The sequence below is a fragment of the Ixodes scapularis genome, unplaced genomic scaffold (genome assembly GCF_016920785.2).
Source record: "Ixodes scapularis isolate PalLabHiFi unplaced genomic scaffold, ASM1692078v2 PGA_scaffold7__128_contigs__length_106722199, whole genome shotgun sequence".
Classification (NCBI taxonomy): domain Eukaryota; kingdom Metazoa; phylum Arthropoda; class Arachnida; order Ixodida; family Ixodidae; genus Ixodes; species Ixodes scapularis.
Window position 1 is genome coordinate 17309804 of NW_024609882.1, and position 21720 is coordinate 17331523.

Consider the following 21720-nt stretch of genomic DNA (forward strand, 5'->3'; position numbering starts at 1 on the left):
ACATGCTTTGGGAGCGGGCGGAAACCCGGTTCTTTTACAAATGGTGGTTAGGCGCCAACGATTTTCACACGACGTCCGACTTACCTGACCGTATTTCAAATTAAAACAGACCCAAACTCTGGAGGAAAAAAAATGCTGACACGTGTATGGTAAGCAGATTGCTGAAGCCTAGGCGCCGAAAGCTTAAGGATCGAAACAAGGTCGGAATAAAAAAAAAGGCGAACCAAAACCGCCAGCCACTCATCGCACTCCAAGGCCCTCTACTCCGAAGACACGGGGACGGGCATCTAATGCGGCAGTGCTAACGCCACGACATATCCTGGGTGTGTTAGAGCGCAGCAAGAAAACGCTAAATCAACTTCGAGTACCACTTTACGGCAAACAGGCACTGGCTTGTCCGGGCGTCTAATGTGAGGCCATTTTGAAAACTCAACCCCCACAGAAAACTTCGTGTTGTTTAATTTCGAGTTACAGCAACCCTTTTCCAACCCACTAAAGATTACATGGGTCACCGAAGATTACAAATGGCTACAACAATGGTTGAATGGCATAAAATCGACGATATTACAACTTCTTAAGCACATTTACCTGAACAGAACTCCCCGGAGCCAACCGTCCAAACACAGTTTGCACCAGTTTCCAACGGTTGCGAGCGATTTTCAGCGACCGTCGAAATCGACATCGATGTGTACATTTTTGTATGTTTGTATTTTGTGTAGACCGCAGCCTTTGTCGTTATTCTCCAAATTATTGCGAGTTTAGTGGGCCTCCAATAGTTCCCAAGACTACTCATTTATTTTTAGAACATATTTACTGGACAAAATAGGTGCTATTCTTGTCGCCTTGTATATTTTTTAACATTTTACTGCCAACGTTATCTCCGCAGTGCCGGTCGCTCGCTCGCTCGATTCCTGTAGATCGAATGTTTTCCTTTCGTAGGTCTTCAGACGTTTTTCAGCTGATCACGGGAACGTTCCTCGGCTTCTCTTTTTCTTGCTTCTTCCTTACCTGTAAACTCTGGTAGATAGGCTCACCATGGGGGAGATCAGAGTAACTCGCGATTTTTTTCTCTGGTCGATGTCTGTGATATACCTGAGTGCGTTTGCTTCGTTGTATCACCAAATGCCTGGTAAGATATCTGCTATCATTTCGTTCGTCGTTCAAGAACTCACTACCTGTTTTTTTTTTTTTATTAATAACTTTCTGGAAGTGATAATGAAAACCTGCTCTATCTCAAATCCTTCATGCCGGCCACCGTTATACGCGCCCAGTTACAAGAGTTTCGGTTTATCGATTGCCGACAAAAATGACGCCCCCACACCATTTTCCCCTTTTCGTTTACCATAACATGCATGACGTTTGATGGACCAAAGCTTGCGCGAATATTCCAATGCACCGCTTACGCAGGTCTCTATGGCGACCGAGGCATCCTTCCAGTCAGAAGTGTTGTGCCAGTTGGTATGTACTCTGATCCCTAATATATATATATATTGTTTGTTATTACACTTTATTAATATAGGGTGGCTAAAGTCGCCAGGCTCGATCTAAAATGGACCGTAAAAATCGACGCCTGCCCGTAGCCCCTCAAACTTTTCGTCAAAGGTGTATTTCATAGGTCGGTTTTTTCTTGTAGAATTACAAAGCGTAGTTCTCTTTCTGTAAAAAATAAGGCCAAGAAACTTGCCTGGGTCAACGGCGGGAGGCGACGCAGACGACCAAGTCAAGGTGCGGGGTGTGTTTGACACTCCTATTGATAGATGGCGCTACCTCCTTGTTTCCGTCAGAGTTCTGGTTTCGGTTTGCTTTCAATGAAATATCGAAAGTGCCCGCGTCGACCGTGGTTTATTGACACCAACATAATCGGTTTTGTAATCTACCTTTGGCGTGAAAATAAATGCAGACAATGATAGAAAAACTTCAAGTAACAAAAAGAAAAGAAAACGCGGTTGCATAACGACAACGCTGACGGCGCTCTTGCTGCCGGCGGATTTTGTCTGCGTGTCGTCTGCTTTCTTTCGCTGGTCGGTTGCATCCTTGGACGCTGCTTCCGAGACCTTTTCTGTCGTGGTTGGGGAGAAAACAGCCACAATGCGTCACCTGACCGTCGAAGAGAGGGCAAAAGTAGTCCTTTGGTTTACAGAAACCAGGAGTATGAGGAAAGTGAGATCGAAGTTTCGAGCCACTTTTCGCAGGCGTCCGCCCACCCGTCGGACTGTCCTGCGCTGGGTGCACCGATTCAACACGGAAAACACTGTGCAGACCAGGCTGCGAGTACTTGAAGAGAGGTCGCCACAGCAGAACAAACGACACGCTGTGCTTGCGGCATTTGCATTGAACCCACGCCTGTCCGTGCGGCAAGTCGCAAGACAACTTGGCATCAGTAAAAGTTTCGTCTGGATGGTGATCCGCCGACAAATGTATCCGTACAAGCCACAGGTTCTGTTCGAGCTGCAGCCAGATGACTGAACGGCGAAAGCAGTTCTGCGTGGACGAACTTGGGCGCATCTCCACAAACAGGAACCACCTTCCGTTTCTGCTTTTCACGGACGAAGCTATTTTTCATCTGGATGGGCACGTGAACAAGCAAAACACCCGCTGCTGGTCCGAGACGAACCCCCACTGGATCATTGAAGAGGCTATCCAGTCACCAAAGGTCGTAGTATGGTGTGGACTTTGGAGGGAAGGCGTGGTCGGTCCATTCTTTTTTGAGGGCACGGTCACCGGCGACGCCTACCTTCGCATGCTCGAACAGGACGTCTTGCCGGAGCTGGAAGCTTCGCACATGCAAAGGGAGGTGTGAATCTTCCAGCAAGACGGAGCACCACCGCATTACGCCACCGCAGTGAGAGACTGGCTTGACAGAACCTTTCCCGGCAACTGGATGGGTCGAGGGTCACCGACAATGCCCTGGCCCCCACGGTCCCCTGACCTGACAATTTGTGATTTTTTTGTTTGGGGTTTTGTGAAAGCCCAGGTCTACGCAGTTCGCGTACGCTCGATGACGGAACTAAAAGAGCGGATTATATCCGCCTTCGATGCGATCACGGACAACATGCGGGAGGCAGCCTTCAGGGATTATGAGCGAAGACTGCACAAGTGCCTCCAAGTTCGAGGTGGACATGTGGACTGAAGACAACGAGAACTGAAGATCACATATCTATTCATTTTGCACATATGACCAGCGGCTTTGACAACCGCGAAAACCGCGGGCTCCTACTGACAGGCTCTTTTCAGAGCCATTAATTGCTGTTTATCTGGAGCTTGCTTTGGCAGCCTCCCGTGTCTCAAAAGTGCATGCGGTGTAAATAGCATCCAAAGTGACGCATGGTGGCTGTCTCTCCACCAACCGCGGCAAAACAAAACAAAAAAATGGTCTCGGAAGCAGCGTCCGAGGATGCAACCGACCAGCGAAAGAAAGCCGTCGACACGCAGACGAAATCCGCCGGCAGCAAGAGCGCCGTCAGCGTTGTCGTTATGCAACCGCGTTTTCTTTTATTTTTGTTACTTGAAGTTTTTCTATCATTGTCTGCATTTATTTTCACGCCAAAGGTAGATTACAAAACCGATTATGTTGGTGTCAATAAACCACGGTCGACGCGGGCACTTTCGATATTTCATTGAAAGCAAACCGAAACCAGAACTCTGACGGAAACAAGGAGGTAGCGCCATCTATCAATAGGAGTGTCAAACACACCCCGCACCTTGACTTGGTCGTCTGCGTCGCCTACCGCCGTTGACCCAGGCAAGTTTCTTGGCCTTATTTTTTACAGAAAGAGAACTACGCTTTGTAATTCTACAAGAAAAAACCGACCTATGAAATACACCTTTGACGAAAAGTTTGAGGGGCTACGGGCAGGCGTCGATTTTTACGGTCCATTTTAGATCGAGCCTGGCGACTTTAGCCACCCTATATATATATATATATATATATATATATATATATATATATATATATATATATATATATATATATATATATATATATATATATTGTTAAGTCATTTGTTTAAAACTTCCGACGTTTCCATCGACACAGACACGAACCCACGCGCCGCGCAGCAGAAAGCGCACCAGCTTCCGACTCTTCTGTGGCTGGCTCCAAACTTTGGACTCAAGGTGTCGACCATGATGGAATTCCTGGGCTTGCTGGGAATCCTCATGTCCTTCATTGCCACCATCTGGTCGCGGTTCCGCGATTGCATCAACTTCGCCCTTCTCTGGATCCTCTACTTTTCCCTGTACCAGGTAGGCAGAGCTTGAGGTGTCCCATTGAACTCCTTTCTGGAACTTGCAATTTGAATGCCAGAGGGTGCAAGCTACCCGACGTGATTGCATAGTCTTGGTGTTATATATCTACCCATTAACCCGACTTCTGACTTTTCCCAACCACCATTTTGCAAACTAGAGTCTTGCTCCGAGTTGATGTGCAACAGAAAACACTTCGATCCAGTGCAAGACACGCAACATGTTTGGCTTGTGTATATTAAGCTGTAAACAGTATGTCCAAAAACACCATGAGACTGACAGCCCCCGGCGCTGAGTTTGTGTTCACAGCTCGTGATATGCTCCACAGCCGCTGGCAACAGATACAATAGAACTCTTTGTTGCAAATCGGAGTGGAAAAGCCACATGCAAAGTAATCTGGAGGTCGAGTCATACCATAATCAAAAATCCACTGCAGATTAGTTGCATTGACGCCATGACGGCAGTTTCTGTATTTCTTAAAGTGCTACTGTTCATTTTGAGATCGAACCGTGTCGTCACCGTGCGGCCGAAATTGGAAACATGTGAAAGCAGGTACACTGCAATACGTCGTCTGCTATGAGCGCACATTCAGAAGCATTGATCTCGACGACGCAAGCCCGTTTCCGGCTGAGCTGAGCCCTCCTCATGAAACGCATGTTGTTCTCGTTCCTTCCTACTAAAGGGTGTGTTGTATCGTTTCATATACATGAAAATTCAGCAAAGCTATTATTATTAAGTTGGATGCTTCCATAACCTTAGTGGTGAGATTTGTATAAAACTGCTGGTCCTACATATTTTTTTTTTATCTCGCACAAACCATAGCTTTTATGAAACATTGAATGTTGATTGGAGCTGTGTTTTGATTAAAAAATTAATCCTACTGATCGCTACCCTTTAATAGACTAATCAAGTGATAAATCCGTTAAGTTGATTTTGCACTGGTCATGTTGCATAAAAGACGTTATAACTACACATTTTTTTTACTATGTCATAAATGGCATATTGCATTCCCATTTTAAACTTCACATTGTGATGCCTACAGAAATATGAACACGGGAAGCCTTTTGAAGTGAAGTAATTATAAGTTATTATTTAAACAGTGTAATCACGCTCGATGACAATCACAAGCATGCTGAAGTGGTTTACCGTGTAAGCCTGTGTCCTAAAAGAAATAAAGACGTCAGAAATTTTAAAGCAGGCATTTTTTTACTTTTTATTGTACTTTCTCCAGTGTAAAATTCAGAATAAGCAAAAAAATAAAATCACAGTTAAAGCATCGTTTGAATAATCTAAAGGTTAATTATTGAACTGCCCTTTCTTCATATGCATTAAGTGAGGGTGGAGGGTGATCGGAAAGTCTTGTGAGTGTTGCTATAGTCTGTTACGAGTCAAGAAGGTAGTAGAAGCTCCTCCCCACAAGAGTAATGCGCCTGCTTCAAACGCCTCCGCAGTCGAGAAAATAGTTTGCTGAAAACGCCCCTTCTGCTCCAGTGGATAGATATTGGCTAGAGACAGACCTTGTAGCAGGCGGCAGCTTGCGCCACCTAGCCGAGGCGAATTATCTATTTTAGGCTTCTACATTACTCGCTCTGGAAGGTTGAAGTAAAAAGGCTTTAGTGGCAACGAAAATTGTTTGTTACTAAAGGGATAAAAAAATCCCTCTCTATTACAGACCTGAGTCGGAGCAGTAGTGCAATTATATGAAAGAAGAGGTGAAAAGAAAGCGTCCTTTGCTCTGCAAATAAATATAAATTGTAATTTTTGTAATTAATGCATATATGGTTGTTGGTTTTAGCTTGATAACCTGCCTACACGACTTAGGTGCATTCCTTGTAGAAGATTATTTAGCCAGAAATTTGTAGTATTAGCCTCTTGACATTCACGGCCCTCACCGAGAGAATTGAAGCAGGGCAGGTGAACTCGCACTACTGAGAAAAGCATCTAATAACACGCACACTACTGCGTTGCTTGGTTACGCTAGTTTATTTCAATCGCGGCATATATATTAGAATAGTTTGTTTCACTTGTCCTGCGAGCAAACCAGTTTCCGGACCGCAACTGGAAGAGGCACTCTCTCCTAATCTCAACAAAGTAGAATTGTTCCGATACCGAAAACTTGCCCACACCATGGCACATATACACCACAGCACCAACTTCTCTTCATGCAAAATATAGCTCTGACCTTTCTTTATGCAAAATATTTATATTACTGCAAAAGCTAAAAGTTACATAAAAATCCATAGAACCTGCGATTTTGTAGCCAACAGTACCAGTGTTATGTCATCCAGGTTGGAATTCATTGTTTTGTTGAATTTCTATGCTGGTGAACCAATATATCTATTAAAAAAAAAAAAAAAATATTTAACATAAATAGGGCAGTTCACCAGAGACGGGCATCCGTTGTGTTGATCCATGCTTCCCGACGTTTATAATTTATTTAGGTCGGACGCTGGTAACACGATTCAATCTTTACCGAAGCACCCAACGATATGGCACCATTTTTCGCTCAAATTGTTTTCCCACCGATAGTATGCTACAAAACAAACGCAACAATCTACACCGTTTCGCGCGCGAACATGTAGAGCCTATAGGGCGGCCATAGCTGCTTTGATGATGATGGTGATAGCGTGAGAGTAGCGCCACCTCTAGGTCGATCTCGAGGCCAATAGGTGGTAAGAGGTTAGGAATCCAGGCAGAGGGAAAGGAAGCAGATGGAATGCTGAAGAGGAGAGAAGGAAACATCCCCTTCTCTTCAGCATCCCACCTCCTCCCCAGCCTTCCTTACTCTCACCCAGAGTTCTTGGCCTGTCACCAACTATAGATAGCTCTGACATTCAGGAACTGTGTACTAATTTGAGTATCTTGCATTAACACACGTCTCTTGTTTCAGGTGGGACAAACATTCATGTGGTTTCAGTGGTAAGTGAAGTAGCCCCGTCTCTTTCTCTTCAGTTGGTGCTATCGGATTCAAATGAAGTGCGGACAGCGAAGCGTGTGGCCGTCAAAACATGCTGCACCTCCTGCAGGCCTCTGTAAACTTATAAAACTGCGGTGTGGAAAGTAGGGTGCTGTGAGGGTATCCATTTTACTCCAACATGTTTGACCCTCCAACAGCACAACCCAAGCTCCAACACCGTGCCGGTAGTGCGCTGAAAGTTCCATTACAACCACTTTCATTGGCTTAGCATGAGCCACGCAAGGAAACTCGCCGCTTGCAACAGGAGCAACCTCCTTGCGCGCGTCCATGTAGCACGACCGCAGCATCATGCTCTCCCTCCTATCTTGCGCATTTTTTTTTCTTTTCTTTTTTGTTGGTTTGTTGGGGGCTTTGACGGAACTTCCAGTTGTGCTTGGCAGAGGGTTGAAGACATTGGATTAGGCCGCAAACCCTCGCAGTGCCATACCCTCCAACCCGCAGTTTTATCCGTTTCCAGAGGCCTCCAGAAGGCGCAGCATGTTTCGACGGCCACGTGCTCTGCTCTTTGCATTTCATTCAAACCCGATAGTACATTCTCTTTGACATATGTTTGACAGGGTCATTTGGGCCTCAGTTTTATTGTAGCCCCTTTTGGTTTGTGCACCTCCTCTGATTAGCTCCTGTCTGGTCACTCGTGCTAGCCACTCTGTCAATATCTAAAGCCTTGAAATCCCAGGAGCTGTTTTCTGGAAAATGGCCACATCTATCTTCATCTCACCTAGGCTGGCACAACCTTACCCGATTGTGCGGGCTTCTTCATTTAAAAGGGCAAGGTGCCCGAAACACGGCCCTTCACGTATGTGAGAAGTGGCGTAAAGCAAGTCAGAGGAATTGGCCAAAATATTTGGAGGGATTGACCTTATCTTCAAAGTCCCATAATAACTGGAGTGCAGTATTTGGGGAGCTATTGTTTAGATTTGTTGAGAAGACATTAAACAGTCATTGATATCACATGATACTGGGTCCCATGACACCAATTTAGCCAGAAAAATTGGCATCACAGTGTTGAGTCGTGCCAGATACCCCAACGTTGCTCAACATCAATTTTTCCTCTAAATGTAGAGGGGAAACGTTTAGATGGTAGGACGGATGAGCGTCCGGAATTAGGGGCTCCCGTCATAAAGCATTTCACGCTTTAAAGCGGCCTCGACCGGGTAAAGACTGTTTTCGATCGAGCTCGCTGGGACTCGACATGCAGGGACATCCTTCTGCTGGAGGTTGGCTTCCTGTGCATCTTGGTGGCCCCCCTGGGCATGTTCCAACGCACCCTGGGCCTGAGCTCTTCCTGGCGCCTCCCACACAATCCCCACGACAAGGTCAGCGTCTGGCTGCTGCGTTGGCTCCTCTTCCGCTTCATGTTCTCCTCGGGCGTGGTCAAGCTCACCAGCATGTGCCCGGCCTGGTGGGGGCTCCATGGTCAGTGGCATGCCAGTCTTCCCGGCCTCTAGGGCTTTCAGCGGGACGTTCCGAAATGGCATCTAGAAGGCCGTTCACTCGCTTGCGTTTGGTTTGCTAACGACCGAGTCCCACCAGAGCGACAAACAAAAACGATTGACGCCGACGAACCTCCAGCACGTGGAGCACGCAAGCGGAGGTACTTTTGGCAGGCCTGCGGCCTCGGGGCTAGTGGAGTGAGCACGAGGAATGGCGAACCTGCCAAAGATACTTTCTTGCGTATGGTGCTCATGCTGGAGGCTTGCTGGTGTCGGCTGTTTCAGTTTCTCGCTTTAGTGGGGCTGGGGCATTACGACCCAGTTCTTGCGACCTCTTACGAGAGGACGTGCTGGCGCCGTCTGTGAAATAGCCCCGGAACTGCATTTCTCCAGAGCAAATGTTTTGCAGTATTTGTGCAATCGCATGCACATTTTATCCATGTGAAATGGCCTTTTATAACATTGTCAACAGATGTCGAGACCAATAACAAAAGAACGAAACGTGAAAAAAAAGGAGATATATGTAAATGCTTTTCACGGCTACCCAATTACAGCGTGGGCGAAATGGTTTGAACATACTTTAAACTGACCGCATAAATCGGTTTCATAACCCATTGCTCTGGGATTTACTACACAGGTGCCTGAAGGTGGTGGAAGCTCTCTCGAAAATTGTTGAAAGATTGACTCACCTGAGTAAATCATGAAAAATCAAAAACTATGTTTTCTCCGTACTTTGCATGTACACTAAAAAATATAGTGCAGCGCTTATTCGGGCCAAATGAAGTGAAAAATAGTTAAACCAATTCAATTTTATTTCCATGTCACAAATATTTCAGTCGTAGTAAGCACCAGAATAGCCCAGAGCAACTTTCTGATGATTTTGAGGAAAAAAAGGCTTAGCAAGAATTTTTCCATCGGCAAAACCAGTTTTTATTTTCTTTCATTTGACTCCGGAGGTTTCATGTATTCATACTCTCAATTAATGAATGCGCCATCTTGAGCACCCTTGTAGTGGCATTCAACTAAACGTTAGAGCCTCGAAAGTGGTACTGAGTCAATAAACTGTCACTGTAGCGACATATACCTAGTGTTTTGCAACTCAAAACGAAGTACATTGAAAGGGTGTCACGCAAGCCCTTTCACTGTACTCCGTTTCTCTTTACGATGGACCGCAGCGGACGCTACGAGCCATTTCAACCAATTTATAGTCAGTGACAGATTAAGGAGTTCAGGGGAAACTTCTCCCACCCCTCTCCACTAGCTAGTAGGGCGAACGCTGTGCTAAAGTGGAAAGGGGTGGGAGGAGCTTTCCCTGAACCCTTAACCTGTCACCGACTACAGTAGTTCCGTGGACGTTCAGAGCATTACAACGCTCCTTTTAAATGTCACGTGACAGTCATCATTGGACTGGCTTCAGTGGCTCGTAGCATCTGCCGCGATCCATCGAAGTCATTAAATGAGCTGCGCTTGGAGCATTGGCAGCCCATTCCCGGGTTTTCTTCTGGGCGCCGCCATTGTGGTGCCTAGTACAGAGAGGGGCGCAACAGGCGGTCGTTACTCATCGGTACGATTCTGACGCTCGGCTTTCTGGGCGTTGGTACGGCGTCGGGAGGCTAGGGCGACGTCGTTTTGCCTCGTCTCGGATCGTTTTAAGGTTTCTGGAGGATGGATTAACGTTTCCTGCTCTTTCGGATGAGGCTGTTGGAAGTTTTTTATCGATACCTTTTTCCAATTATTTTTTGTTGAGGGTGTACGTGTACCACAGTTGCTTCCTTACTTTCTGTAACTTTGTTCTCATTTACTCGCAATGTTTCTTTTATTTACGTTTAGTGCTGGGCCAACCTTTGATCGCTTACTAGCCCTTTTTATTACTAAAGGGGTCCTCTCGACGGTTTTCTTTGAAAACTTTGTGGCCCCTGCCTGAATAGATATCTTACGAGCTAACAACTTTTTTGGTAGTAAGAAATGATTTTGACTTGTTTTCAGGTAACTGACAACATTGGTTTTAAGCACCCAAAGGTCATCCTGGCGATACCCCTCACTGCCCGATGATAAAAATGCAGAGGAGAAGCAAATTGGCTTAGATGGGCGAGGGGAGGTGCAACATTTTTGGTTTCTAGGCTACATGGTGCAAGCTGCAACCCATTCTAAAGGGTACAGTCATTAGCATCCATCCATCCATGGCTGAAGTGTCGTTACTCTAAAGCGTAGCTCATTTAGTAGCTCTAAATTCGTCGTGAGGTGGAACAGAGTATGACTCGATGCACGTCTGCACGTGCGCAGCGCTCAACGTCCACTTCGAGAGCCAGTGCATCCCAACTCCCGTGGCGTGGTACTTCCACCACCTGCCCGAGTGGTTCCTTCGCCTGGGGGTCGTGTTCACCTACGTCGTCGAGATTGCCGTCCCGTTCCTTTTCTTCATGCCCGTGCGCTCCCTGAGGATTTTCAGCTTCTACTGCCAGGCGAGTGCCCCGTGTGCCCGTTTTATTGACGGCGGATGAAATACACCTAGTTGACAGCAAGCAGACGTTCCTGCTGATTTCTGGCTACTCAAGTGGCTCATAAAGACGCAAGACTGCTGTTGACATGTGTCGAGGTTCCCGTTTTACGTGTTTACTCGGGACGGAGTTCGAAGTTATTATGACCTGTATGAGCATGAATGTGAAGCATGAAATCTATAGAAACGTTCTTAAGCACAAGAAGGCAGAAATGTAGACGTATGACGTATATATTAATTGGCGAGAGTGTGACTCTCTTTCGTTTTACTAGCGTTTCAAACTGCATATACTGAAAGAAAAAAAAAAATGATATTACTTTGAATTGGCTTATACAATAATGTTGTGCCTGTGTTTACTTACATGCGATATGCCGGAAATAAACTCTAAATAAATACTGAACAGAGTAAAAATTTATCTCCTATTTTTGTTTCTAAATAATTTGTCAAAATACTGCTCGGCGTACGTTTTGCAGTACTTTTAGGTGTGCTACGAAAGCCAGGAACCTTAAATATTGTCATTGCCTAATTCCAGCCTGCTTATTTTGTTACGGAATAAACTGGGGCTCTCAAACCAGAAGTGCTCTTATAATGAACATACATTTTGCTTTGCCTTTAGTAAAATTTTGTGCGTGCATTATCGTCGGTCTAGGCGTCTTTGACCACATTCACTCGGTTGGAATAGAACTCGCTACGTCGACAGATAGCAAGCCGTCTGCCGCGAAGTACCAATGTGCCAACAGAGATGGGCACGCCCGTATACCACAGGGCCTAACTACTATATTACATTTAGCCCTAAGCTAAGAACATTGTGGAAGGTCGTTGGACCTGTCATACGTCTATCTTTTGCCAGATTATTGTACGCTCTCCCATACCCATGCGCAGAAAGTGAGGTTGGGGGACAAAAGGGAGGCAGTCGATCGGTCTGGCAAATGGAGCAGTATAGGCGTGTCTCATGGATGTTGGGACACCCGTGCCGGCAACGGGCGACTTGGAAGCGTCCAACGTCCTCGCCGTCTCTTTCAGGTGCTCCTGCAGCTGCTCATTCTGGTGACTGGGAACTACAACTTCTTCAACCTGCTCACCCTGGCGTTGTGTCTCTCGCTCGTGGATGACGAATACCTGCTGAATGCCGTCGGACGTTCCACCTTTTGTGAGTGCCTCAGGCAGCAGCCCTCGAGCTCCAAAGGCTTCTTTTCCAAATCGGCGATTATATGCATGGCAAGAGAGCGGGCGGTGAACGGTACGAAGGTTAACGGCTATGTGTTGCTCAGACGAATTACGGAAGTGCACGGAACAGAAGGGCTGTTGGCTTGGGCGAAATCTGTCTCGTGTTCCTTCTCGCTTTTTGTGTGCCGCTCGCCACTTCTGGGTGAGATGTGCTGCATTCTTTCATGTTTTCTACACTCGTCTTCACGTTGAAAACCGTCGCAAAACAAGACCAGCTTCTCGCGGAGCATTGCTGATTTACTCCTCTATGTGGTGAATTAAGATATGTATGCGTGAATTTTAGATTAGCTTACCATTATTTTAATGAAGGCACACACGTTTCGAATGCTAAAAAGCATAGTTTTGTTTCCTCCGACAACCAAGTCCTGTAAGGACTACTTTGTGCAGTGCGTGAATGATGCGTAAAACTTTCTTTTTTTTTTTTGGTGTGACGATCGGGTAGATGTTTCCTGGGTTATCTGAATTGCAACAATCATTATTTGATGCCATGTTTTCATGGCTGCATTTTGTTTGTGCAGCTAAGTGAATCCTGTTTGTAAACGTTGAAGGTCCCGTTGAGTTATCCCTACACATCCTCACAGCATGAGACTGTAGCGACTCCTGGGGATGACATAAGAATGCATAAGAAAAAGTGGTGTTCTTTACCCATGCTGCCAATCGATGCACAAAATGCTCAACGCCGGATTGCAGAGCAAACATCTTTTTTTTTTGTGTGGAGCCTAAAGACTGTGCAAACCAACTCTAGATGGACAATTAAAAAGCGCAACAAGACCACGGACACGGACACAGCACTCTGTCTGTGTCTTCTTCTGTGTCCGTCGTCTTGTTGCGCTTTTTAATCATAATGAATCGCCAATTTTCCCAACTTTCTACCCTCGTCAGCTCTATACCCTAGTTCTGGGGCCCAGATCGTAAAGTTTATGTGGAGCATAGTCACTACATGCCTGTTTAGACAAACTCTTGCTCGTTGAACGGTATGGACGACGGTATACGTAATAGAAGGTGGTCAACACCTTGCGAGGAGGCATTTCCACGTCGAATTGTCTTCAGCTCCCTTTGGCCCTTGAAGGTACTGTACGCGAATTCAGTTTCTTTGCTAAATTTAGCAAGAAAATTTATGCTGCGCGACCCGACGTCACGAGTCCTGTAACAAATTCAAGTTCCCCGCTAAACTTACCAGGAAAATTGATGTCACGTGACTTTACGTCATGACACCCATACACATTTTCAGTCTTAAAATAAACAAATTAAAAAATGATTTTTGCATTTTACGTATGTATTATAGGGCTTTGGAGGTAAAAGGTTGCTGCCAATTTTTTTATTAACTGGACGTACAAGATGATAATCTTATGTTTCATGTTTGTTATCTTAACTTCTCGCCTCAATGTAGATGCAAGGCTGGCTGCTTCGAAGGTAGCCCCGCATTCGAAGCTCATATTGTGACACCTACTTTTTTTTTTTGTCCACGACGGTTAGACAGGAAAAGCCTGATGCGTACCACGAGAAGGGTCCTGGCCAAAACAGCGTCTCTCCTGACCTTGTGCTGCTTGACCTTTGCCACCGTCAAGCTGTTCCAGGTGCAGTTGTATCCCGACTGGACCTTTGGATGCAGAATAGGTGAGTTGCCGGCGAGAGGTCCCTCTGCCTTGAACCGGTTTCTGTGACAAAACTCCTCGTGTGGTATTTACGGTTTCATTTATTTGGCAACATCCGCATCCTCTTTCAGCCTTCACGCCAAAACAGTTTGAGGAGTTGCTTGCCAAGACAATGCCTGTCACCATCTGGATGGGTGCTGCTTCGCTGGCCGTTACGATTCTGCTCTCGTTGCAGAGGTCAGTGACTCCTCGCTTTCCCAAGGCCCGCCTCGGATGGGGCAGCTTTTCCTAGCATCTTATTATCGCGGTGCTGGGTATATGTGATGTGCTGGGTATACGTGGTGCTGGGTATAGTGATGCTGGGTATACTAACTCATCTTTCTGAAACCGTTGTGCTGCAAAAGCTGTCCATTGCAAACCATAACGAAGTCAAACCCTTTGTTACGTTTTTGTCGTCGCCACCATAGGAGGGGTCACGTGGAAATACCATATTTACTCGTATAATCAACACACTTTTTTCACCGAAAAATTGACACATATTTGGAGGGTATGTTTGTTATGGGGGGTTAAAATATTTTCATTTACACACTTCGGGCAAACGTCATATTAGGTGCCAATATGACACTGCAAGGTACTGCGGCACGTGTCCACTGATGAAGGCGCACCCACGGCTGGTCGGGGGCATGCCACAGTAACCATGCTTTATAAATTGCAAATGTTTTTACGACATGATATATATTGCTAGTATTTGGCGGCGCACTCACGTATATACCGCGACTATGCGTATAAGAACTCGTACGAAGTCCGACCGCCGAGGCTTGTTCGCAAGGGTCAAGTTTCATTCACAGAGACAGCTGTTACCAGGCTCTCTCAACCTACGACCACGCAGCATGCACCTTGCTGCCCCTTTCTGTTACTGATTAAATAAGCGCATTTATCCGAAGTATCTGAAAGGGCCCTTTTGGTGTGTCTTTTGCCAAAGGAAAAGCGCCCTACGAAGCTCACTCAGCAAGGAGAGCAATGCATACATTCTTAGGCCTAAGCACTTTCATGATTTCACCGTCCAAAAGTGGACTACAGACGACGGCATGTTCGTTGGCATCAATGCATCCGATAGGCAAAGAACGTCTAGGCCTGGGCAATTGCTCGATCCAAGCTTCGTCAAGTGTGCGCACTGCTCGGTTTCACAGTCGGTCACTTCCGCAACTACGAGCTTGCAGCCATTATACGATAGCGGCTTGACAGGGCTTGACCGTTTGGAAGCAAAAGAAAATTGGCTTGGTGGGCCATTTGGACGCAGTTCATAATGCGAGGGAAAGAAAAAAAGTCTGGATATTGGTACCTGTTGTGGGGGGTGCGTTCATTATGCAATTGTGTTCATTATGTGAGCAAATATGGTATTTCGTCTCTCAATGGCTGCTTCTGCTTCAAACATGTCTGAATTGTTCGAGTCGCCGGCCCAATTATATTCAGACCCGAACCTAGCAGTTTGTGTTGCAGTGTGGGGATCTTAAAGAATAACTTAATGCCAAAATTGCTGGGAAAATTGCCCCATCTGAAGTGAGCTTGCATTCCTCTATGGAACGAAACTTGGCCAGCGCAGTTTTTTTTATTGAATCGATACACTGTGCTACAAGAAGACGACGAGTGTATGGCAGAAGAGAGGCATAATGGCGGCAATGCTGCATGCAGGTCTCTGTTCGAAGAACGGGCGGTGCTGAGGAAGCTGTTCTCGACGTGCGGCACGGTGCTGTGCAGCACCGCGGCCGTCTGGCTCTTCTGCGTGTCTCTGGTGCCCTTCTCTACCCTCGACTACAACCTCCACTCCAAGCTGTGGCCCGTCGTGCGGCAGTGGCACTCCAAGGTGGAGCCCTTCCACGTCGCCAGCTCGTACGGTCTTTTCCGGAGGCAAGTGTTGGCTTCGTCGCAATGGCCGCCCGTTTCTCTCGTGGCTGGCCAAGTTTTAGTATTCAACTGGCGCTTCTCTCCATCCTTAGTGCTCCGAAGGAGCTTGCATTATATCTGAGGCCTCATGGGCCCTGAAACTGTAAATTGTGGATATGTACAGAACCTCTGTACTATATTATAGCAAATCCATTTTTTTAGAGCGCAGCTCTTAGGCGCCCGTTTCCGGCTTGAGCGGCGTTGGCGTAACTGCGCATTGCATTATGGGACATTTCCCACGATGACGTCACACGTGACGTCGCGAGGGTCACGAGTGACGTCACCTGTACCGTCATTGCGCGTTGCATTATGGGTAAATTTCCCCGTGAAATTTAGCAGGGAATTTTTCCGTTGAATTTAGCGGGAAAATTTTTCCGCTTAATTTAGCGGAAAACTTTCCCAGCTAAATTTAGCAGAAAAAATTTGCTATATTTATTGAAAAAAATTCTTTGCTAAATTTAGCTGAAAAAATGCCCTGCTTGCAAAAAAAAGCCTCACTAAATTTAGCGGAAGAATTCTCCCGTTAAATTTTGCGGAAATAATTTTCTGCTAAATTTAGCGACAAAATTCCTCACTAAATTCAGAGGGGAATTTTTTCCGCTAAATTTAGTGAAAACTTCCCGTTAAATGAGAGGGGAGCAGGAAGAGGGGCATACTCTCCTTCCATACCTTCCCCTCCTCCTCCTCCTCAAGAGCTGCACTCTAATTCGGCGTTACAGGGCATTGTAAACGTCTAATTTTTTTTTGTTTACAGAGAGATCTTTACTATAGTATCAGTGCCTCCGGTGCTTGCACTAGTATTCAGTAATATTTGCTTAACTATGTCTATATCTTTACTATAGCAGCCTTCTAGATGTAAAGAGGTGATTATAGGAGAACCGTAAAAGGGGGTTCCTCTGTAGAATGGGCACCCGCTTTAGCTGGACGGACGCTTTATTATGTGCATACAGTCATGGACGATAGAAACTGGTATGCTCCAGAGCATCCGTCTTGCTCGTAGGTACTGAAGCCCGGTAGTTGTTAAAAGGCACCTCCGTCCGTCCGATGCATCACTCAGTCCCACGCTTCCATAAGCACATTTTACGTACACTAGTGTCAAGTTACGTCTTGCGCAGTTTACGTGCTAGCGCCCAGTTCTGTTAACATGGACCTTGCCTTCGAAGCTACAAAAGAGCGTGAAGGCGTCCCGCTCGTTACGAGCGGGTCGGTGACATATCCCGGCACGCAGGATGACCGGGTTGGAGGGGCGCCCCGAACTGGTGCTGGAGGGTGGTGACCAGCCGACGGGGCCCTGGAAAGAGCTGCCTTTCCTCTACAAGCCCGGCAACGTCACCCGCTCACCACCTTTCGTCGGTGAGCCGACGCAACTCTGTATTCTCGTTTGCAGCTCGGCAGAAAGCGGCCCCAGTAACTGCCCCCTCCCCCCCACCCAAACCTTTTTAAACCACGACGTTCAAATAGTTTGCACATTTGAGGCACCACATACCTTACACACCCTGCATCCTGCAGGGTTTGTATACCACCCAAATACCGTATTTACTCGCATAATGAGCACACTTTTTTTTTCGAAAAATTGACCCATATTTGGGGGGGGGTCGATTACGTGGAGTAAAATTTTTACATTTACGCACTTTGCACAAATGTCAATTTAGGTGCCAATATGACATGGTTGGGTACTGTGGCACGTCTCCACTAACGGAAGCGCGCCCATGTCTGGTCGTGGGCGCGCCACAGTAACCATTTTTTTAAATTGCAAACCTTCTCTAGGGCGCTTTTGGCATACCTTTTGCCGAACAAAAAGCACCTACAACGCTCACTCAGCACAGAGAGCGATACAACCATTCTTAGGTTTAGCCACTTTCATGTTATCACTTATCTAAAGTGAATCACATGACAGTGTGTTCGTTGACATCAAGGCATCCGATGTACGAAGCATATCCGGAACTGGGCAATTCCTCGACCCCAGCTCCGTTAGGTGTGCGTGCCACCCGGTTTTACGGTTGATACTTTCCGGAACCACGCACTTGCAGCCATTACGAAAGCGGCTTAGCTTGACTTGGCCTGGCCGCTTGGGGCCAAAAGAATATTGGCGGGCTTGGTGGCTAGCCACCTAGCTAAGTTGGACACAGTTCAAGACTCGTGGAGCCGAAAATTAAAAATGTGTTTATTATGGGAAAAAGAAAAAAAAAAGAAGTCCAAATATTGATGCCTGTTATGGGGGGCAGTGCATTCATTATGTCTGTAAACATGCTAGATTGCACATTCAAGGTGCTACATACTTTATGTACCCTGCATTCTGTAGTGTCTGTATGCTACCCATACGCTGAAGTTAACAGACCAGTATATGTTAATGCGTCCCAATCATCGCATTTCAAGCTGGACGCATTGAAAAAAGATTTTGAACACTCGACTCAGCATAGGACAGCACTTACCGTCTGTCGCAGCATACAAGAACTGCAGGAGAGCCTACAAAAAAATTTGACCCTTTCCGGCACTATGAATGCAAAGGCAGTGGAACACTGGACGTGTTGCACGTTGTTTTGCAGTGGTGTTGTACAGATAAACTCGGTGTGCGTATTTTGTGCCTCGACGGCGCAAACATTACCTCGTGCGGCGTCTCTGAAAGAAGACCCTGCCAAATCTAGCGCTCCAGCTGCAGTGGAATGCCGGGTTTGCATCTTTTGTGGCCATACACACCTTTGACCCTTCATCTTCACATCTCCCCGTTTTCTCGGAAGCGCACGCTTGTTCTCTTCCCCTGCTGCACGCTCGCCCGCCGCATGTGCGGGCACGCCGGCTCGACAGCTCCCAGGTAACGAGGCTGTAGTGCCGGATTTTACGTCGCCCACCGGAAGCAAGTGCAGGACGCGTATTAGTCAGGAGCGTCATGTCGGCGTTCGGCAGTGTTTGGCACACCACGGCCTTAGTTGCCCCCGTGCCACTAAACTTTTAATAATCATCATCATCACCCTTCGGCTGGAGCCCAAGTGCTTTACCCATGTCTTAATTGTTTTAGCATTGAAACGTTCAGATCTCCTCGGAGTCAGCATCCTTTTTTCCGCCGCAGTCCCACACCAGCCCCGGCTCGACTGGCAGATGTGGTTTGCCGCCCTTGACCGCTACGAACGCAACCCCTGGCTACTCAGCCTGGTTCACCGCATTCTCACGGGACAAGAGCAAGGTCTGTTGCCAGGCCACGGCCGTGACTGAGCCAAGCCGCAGCCAGTTTCCGACGCCCGTTTTCTCTCTGCTGTAGTGCTTGCCCTGCTGGACCGCGAGCACTACCCGTTTGCCAAGCAGCCACCCAAATACGTCCGAGGGCTGCTGTACACCTACAGGTTCACCCAATTCAACGCCAAGAGCAGAGTGTATGTTTCGCTTTGCCACTGTCTGGCTGCTGTTACAACGATCCATAGTAACCAGGCTTTTTTTTTATGTTTGATTGAAATCTGATTTTTCAATTTTGGAGAGCGAGCGTAGTCCCGAAATCGGGTTGTCAGATCCCATTTTCTAGACTGTTAGGTAGACGAAAAATGTGAGTTGTAGTGCCAGCGGATATACTATTCGATTGTGAAAAAAGCTGTGCAGTTTTGCTATTTTTGGTAAGTCCGCTGCGGGCAATCGGAAAAGTATTTTTTACAGCGAAGCTGTTATGCGCTAGGATCTGGGAAAAAAATGGGTTCGCAGATGTTGACAGAAAACTCCCCATTGGTCGTGGCAAGTGTGAATAAATAAAAATGAAAAGGGGGGGGCAACCAGCGTGAGTCGGCCTTCCTTGGCATTATTAGATAGTGAGGTCCTGATCACTTGTTATCATCTGTAGGCATCATCCTCGAGGTCGTCCTGGACGTCGTGAAAATAACAGCTTTGCTGATCCTTCATCTTCACATGAAGTGGAAGGGCTCTACAATTTGTTTTTAATTCCAAAATGTTAAACATTTTCAATAAATATGTATTTAAATTTCACTATGTAAAATCTAACAATGAAGAACCCTGAACCAGCATGCAATCTATGAATTTAAGTGGAACGGCAGGGCACTGTGGCATTTGACTATGCTACGTCAAATTATGAGAGAGAGTTACCAGGACATTCGTGCTTAGTACGTCTTGTGCTGAGCCGCTCCTTCAATTGCTTGCCACAGTACAGTGCCTCGATAACTAACTTGTGCTCGTATCTCGACACAAGTTCTCGCAACATAGTCAAATGTGGTCGAACGACACAATGTGACTGTGCCCTTTACATCCAACATAAAATGCAAAGGCACGTGACGTTCAATTTGCAGGCCCAACGTCAACGACTGGTGGAAGAGGTCCAAACCGACAGAGTACCTGCCGCCCCTCCACAAGGAGCAACCATTCCTCAGGCAATTCTTGGAGAAGGCAGAGATTCCTATGGTCAGTTTGGTGTCGACGCATCGCGACGACACTTCGCGAAAAATCGCACGGCGTCGAAGGGTACCGGGCGTGCCTCTGCCTTTCGAGTCGTGCACAGCGCTCTCGCAGCTGAAGTTGCAGCGTAGCGTGCTCGCTGCAGTGTGATGCTCCGTTGCACGTCGTGCGGTCCGTTGAACAACCTGTATTCTCCCCGAGTGCATGTGCTTTCTAAAGGCTGGTTCGCGCATTCGTGACTGCGACAGATGTTACGACGGCTTGACTGCCAAAACACACTGGCACCAGTTATCTTGCAATCTGCATGTAACTTGACTGAAGGTTTTTGCAGTATACACGTGAAATGGTCAATTAGAACATTGCTAGAATTATTTCAAGGCCACCATCACTCGTACAACCCTAGAGTCGTGCCTTCCTCAGTGCTGCAAACAACTCTCGAGGTGGAGCGTTGTGACGGGATTTACTCGTGAAACACGGCGCGTTCCGCATGTTTAGTTTCCAACGTCTGCAATGCTCAATGACACCGCCCGCATTTTGTTTCAGGACTCGCCGAAGTTGCGGTCTAGGAATGGCTTCCTCAAGCCTATCCTTGCCAAGTCCAGGGAGCTGGCCAATGCTATGAGTCCCACAGTCTACGTCTGGTCGTTCATCACGTCTGCGATGGTCCTCAAGCTCATCGGGACGTTGCTATAAAAAAACATAATACTGGAAGGGGGAAAAAAAAAAAAATGGGAAATTCAATTCAATTCAAAGGCACTGCATAAGGAGGAATTCAGGATCGAACATAGCACAAACATGCCAGTGGCAGCTTATGTGAAAAAGTTTTAATCATGTACAAATATTTACTGAAGAATTTCAACCTTGTTTACGATCATGAGTTACAACGGAATTCTGAAATTTGTGAATTGGATAGCTTTATACCTACTACTTACGATACCAACAAATACCTAGTCATTACATCTGTAAACACTCACCGAATGTCCTTGCTCATATTACTCAAGGCTATGTCAACCGGGGATTTTTTTTTCTCTTTGTTGCTATATTTAGAGTTTCGGGAACTTGCATGTTGTTTTGTAAGCACCTGTTTTCTACGAGTCATTAAAAAAAAAATTGCAGCTAACGTTTTCGAGCATTGTCCTATTTAATGGCAGGAAGTTTTATATGTACATGGTGAACGAAAACCTCCTTTCCGGTCTGCCTCTATGCTCACTGTCATAGCCTCCTATATACTGACAAAGCCTGGCAGATCGCCCAGAGAAGCGGCCGCCGAAATGGTAAAAGTGGAGCGGCAGACGACGAACGAGAGGAGAGCGACGTTTCTAGCGCCCCACTGCGGCGAGGTGCCGAAACACCCTTCTCCCGAGCAAACAAGTGTGTTTCAAGTCTTCGCTGCTGCAAAAGCTGAGCGCTGAC

At 46.6% G+C, this 21720-nt stretch overlaps 2 protein-coding genes across 4 annotated transcripts in view; one reads left to right on the top strand and one right to left on the bottom strand.

Moving 5' to 3' along the window:
* LOC8023236 (condensin-2 complex subunit H2) overlaps window positions 1-715 on the bottom strand; it is a 34990-nt gene extending 34275 nt beyond the window's left edge. Inside the window, exon 1 of one of the 3 annotated variants that reach the window (XM_029986681.3) lies at window positions 589-715. The gene's annotated coding sequence lies outside the window, so the exon portion shown is untranslated. The remainder of the gene's footprint in view (window positions 1-588) is intronic. The other 2 variants (XM_029986680.3, XM_040498453.1) reach the window with 2 other exon arrangements.
* A 150-nt stretch (window positions 716-865) lies between these two features.
* On the top strand, window positions 866-21427 carry LOC8023235 (lipase maturation factor 2). The gene is made up of 15 exons (XM_029986679.3): window positions 866-1129; window positions 1408-1458; window positions 4037-4245; window positions 7136-7164; window positions 8421-8638; window positions 10939-11117; window positions 12176-12302; window positions 13856-13996; window positions 14106-14211; window positions 15667-15882; window positions 17147-17271; window positions 18986-19099; window positions 19175-19286; window positions 20202-20313; window positions 20851-21427. The coding sequence occupies exons 1-15, from the start codon at window positions 1036-1038 to the stop codon at window positions 20998-21000; spliced, it is 1983 nt and encodes a 660-aa protein (XP_029842539.2). The 5' UTR covers window positions 866-1035; the 3' UTR covers window positions 21001-21427.
* Window positions 21428-21720: the final 293 nt, after the last annotated feature.

Coding starts and splice junctions, on each gene's coding strand:
- LOC8023235 (XM_029986679.3), top strand. CDS start 1,036: ATGGGGGAGATCAGAGTAACTCGCGATTTTTTTCTCTGGTCGATGTCT. Junction 1,130..1,407: donor GTTGTATCACCAAATGCCTG/GTAAGATATCTG, acceptor CCGCTTACGCAG/GTCTCTATGGCGACCGAGGC. Junction 7,165..8,420: donor ACATTCATGTGGTTTCAGTG/GTAAGTGAAGTA, acceptor CTCGACATGCAG/GGACATCCTTCTGCTGGAGG.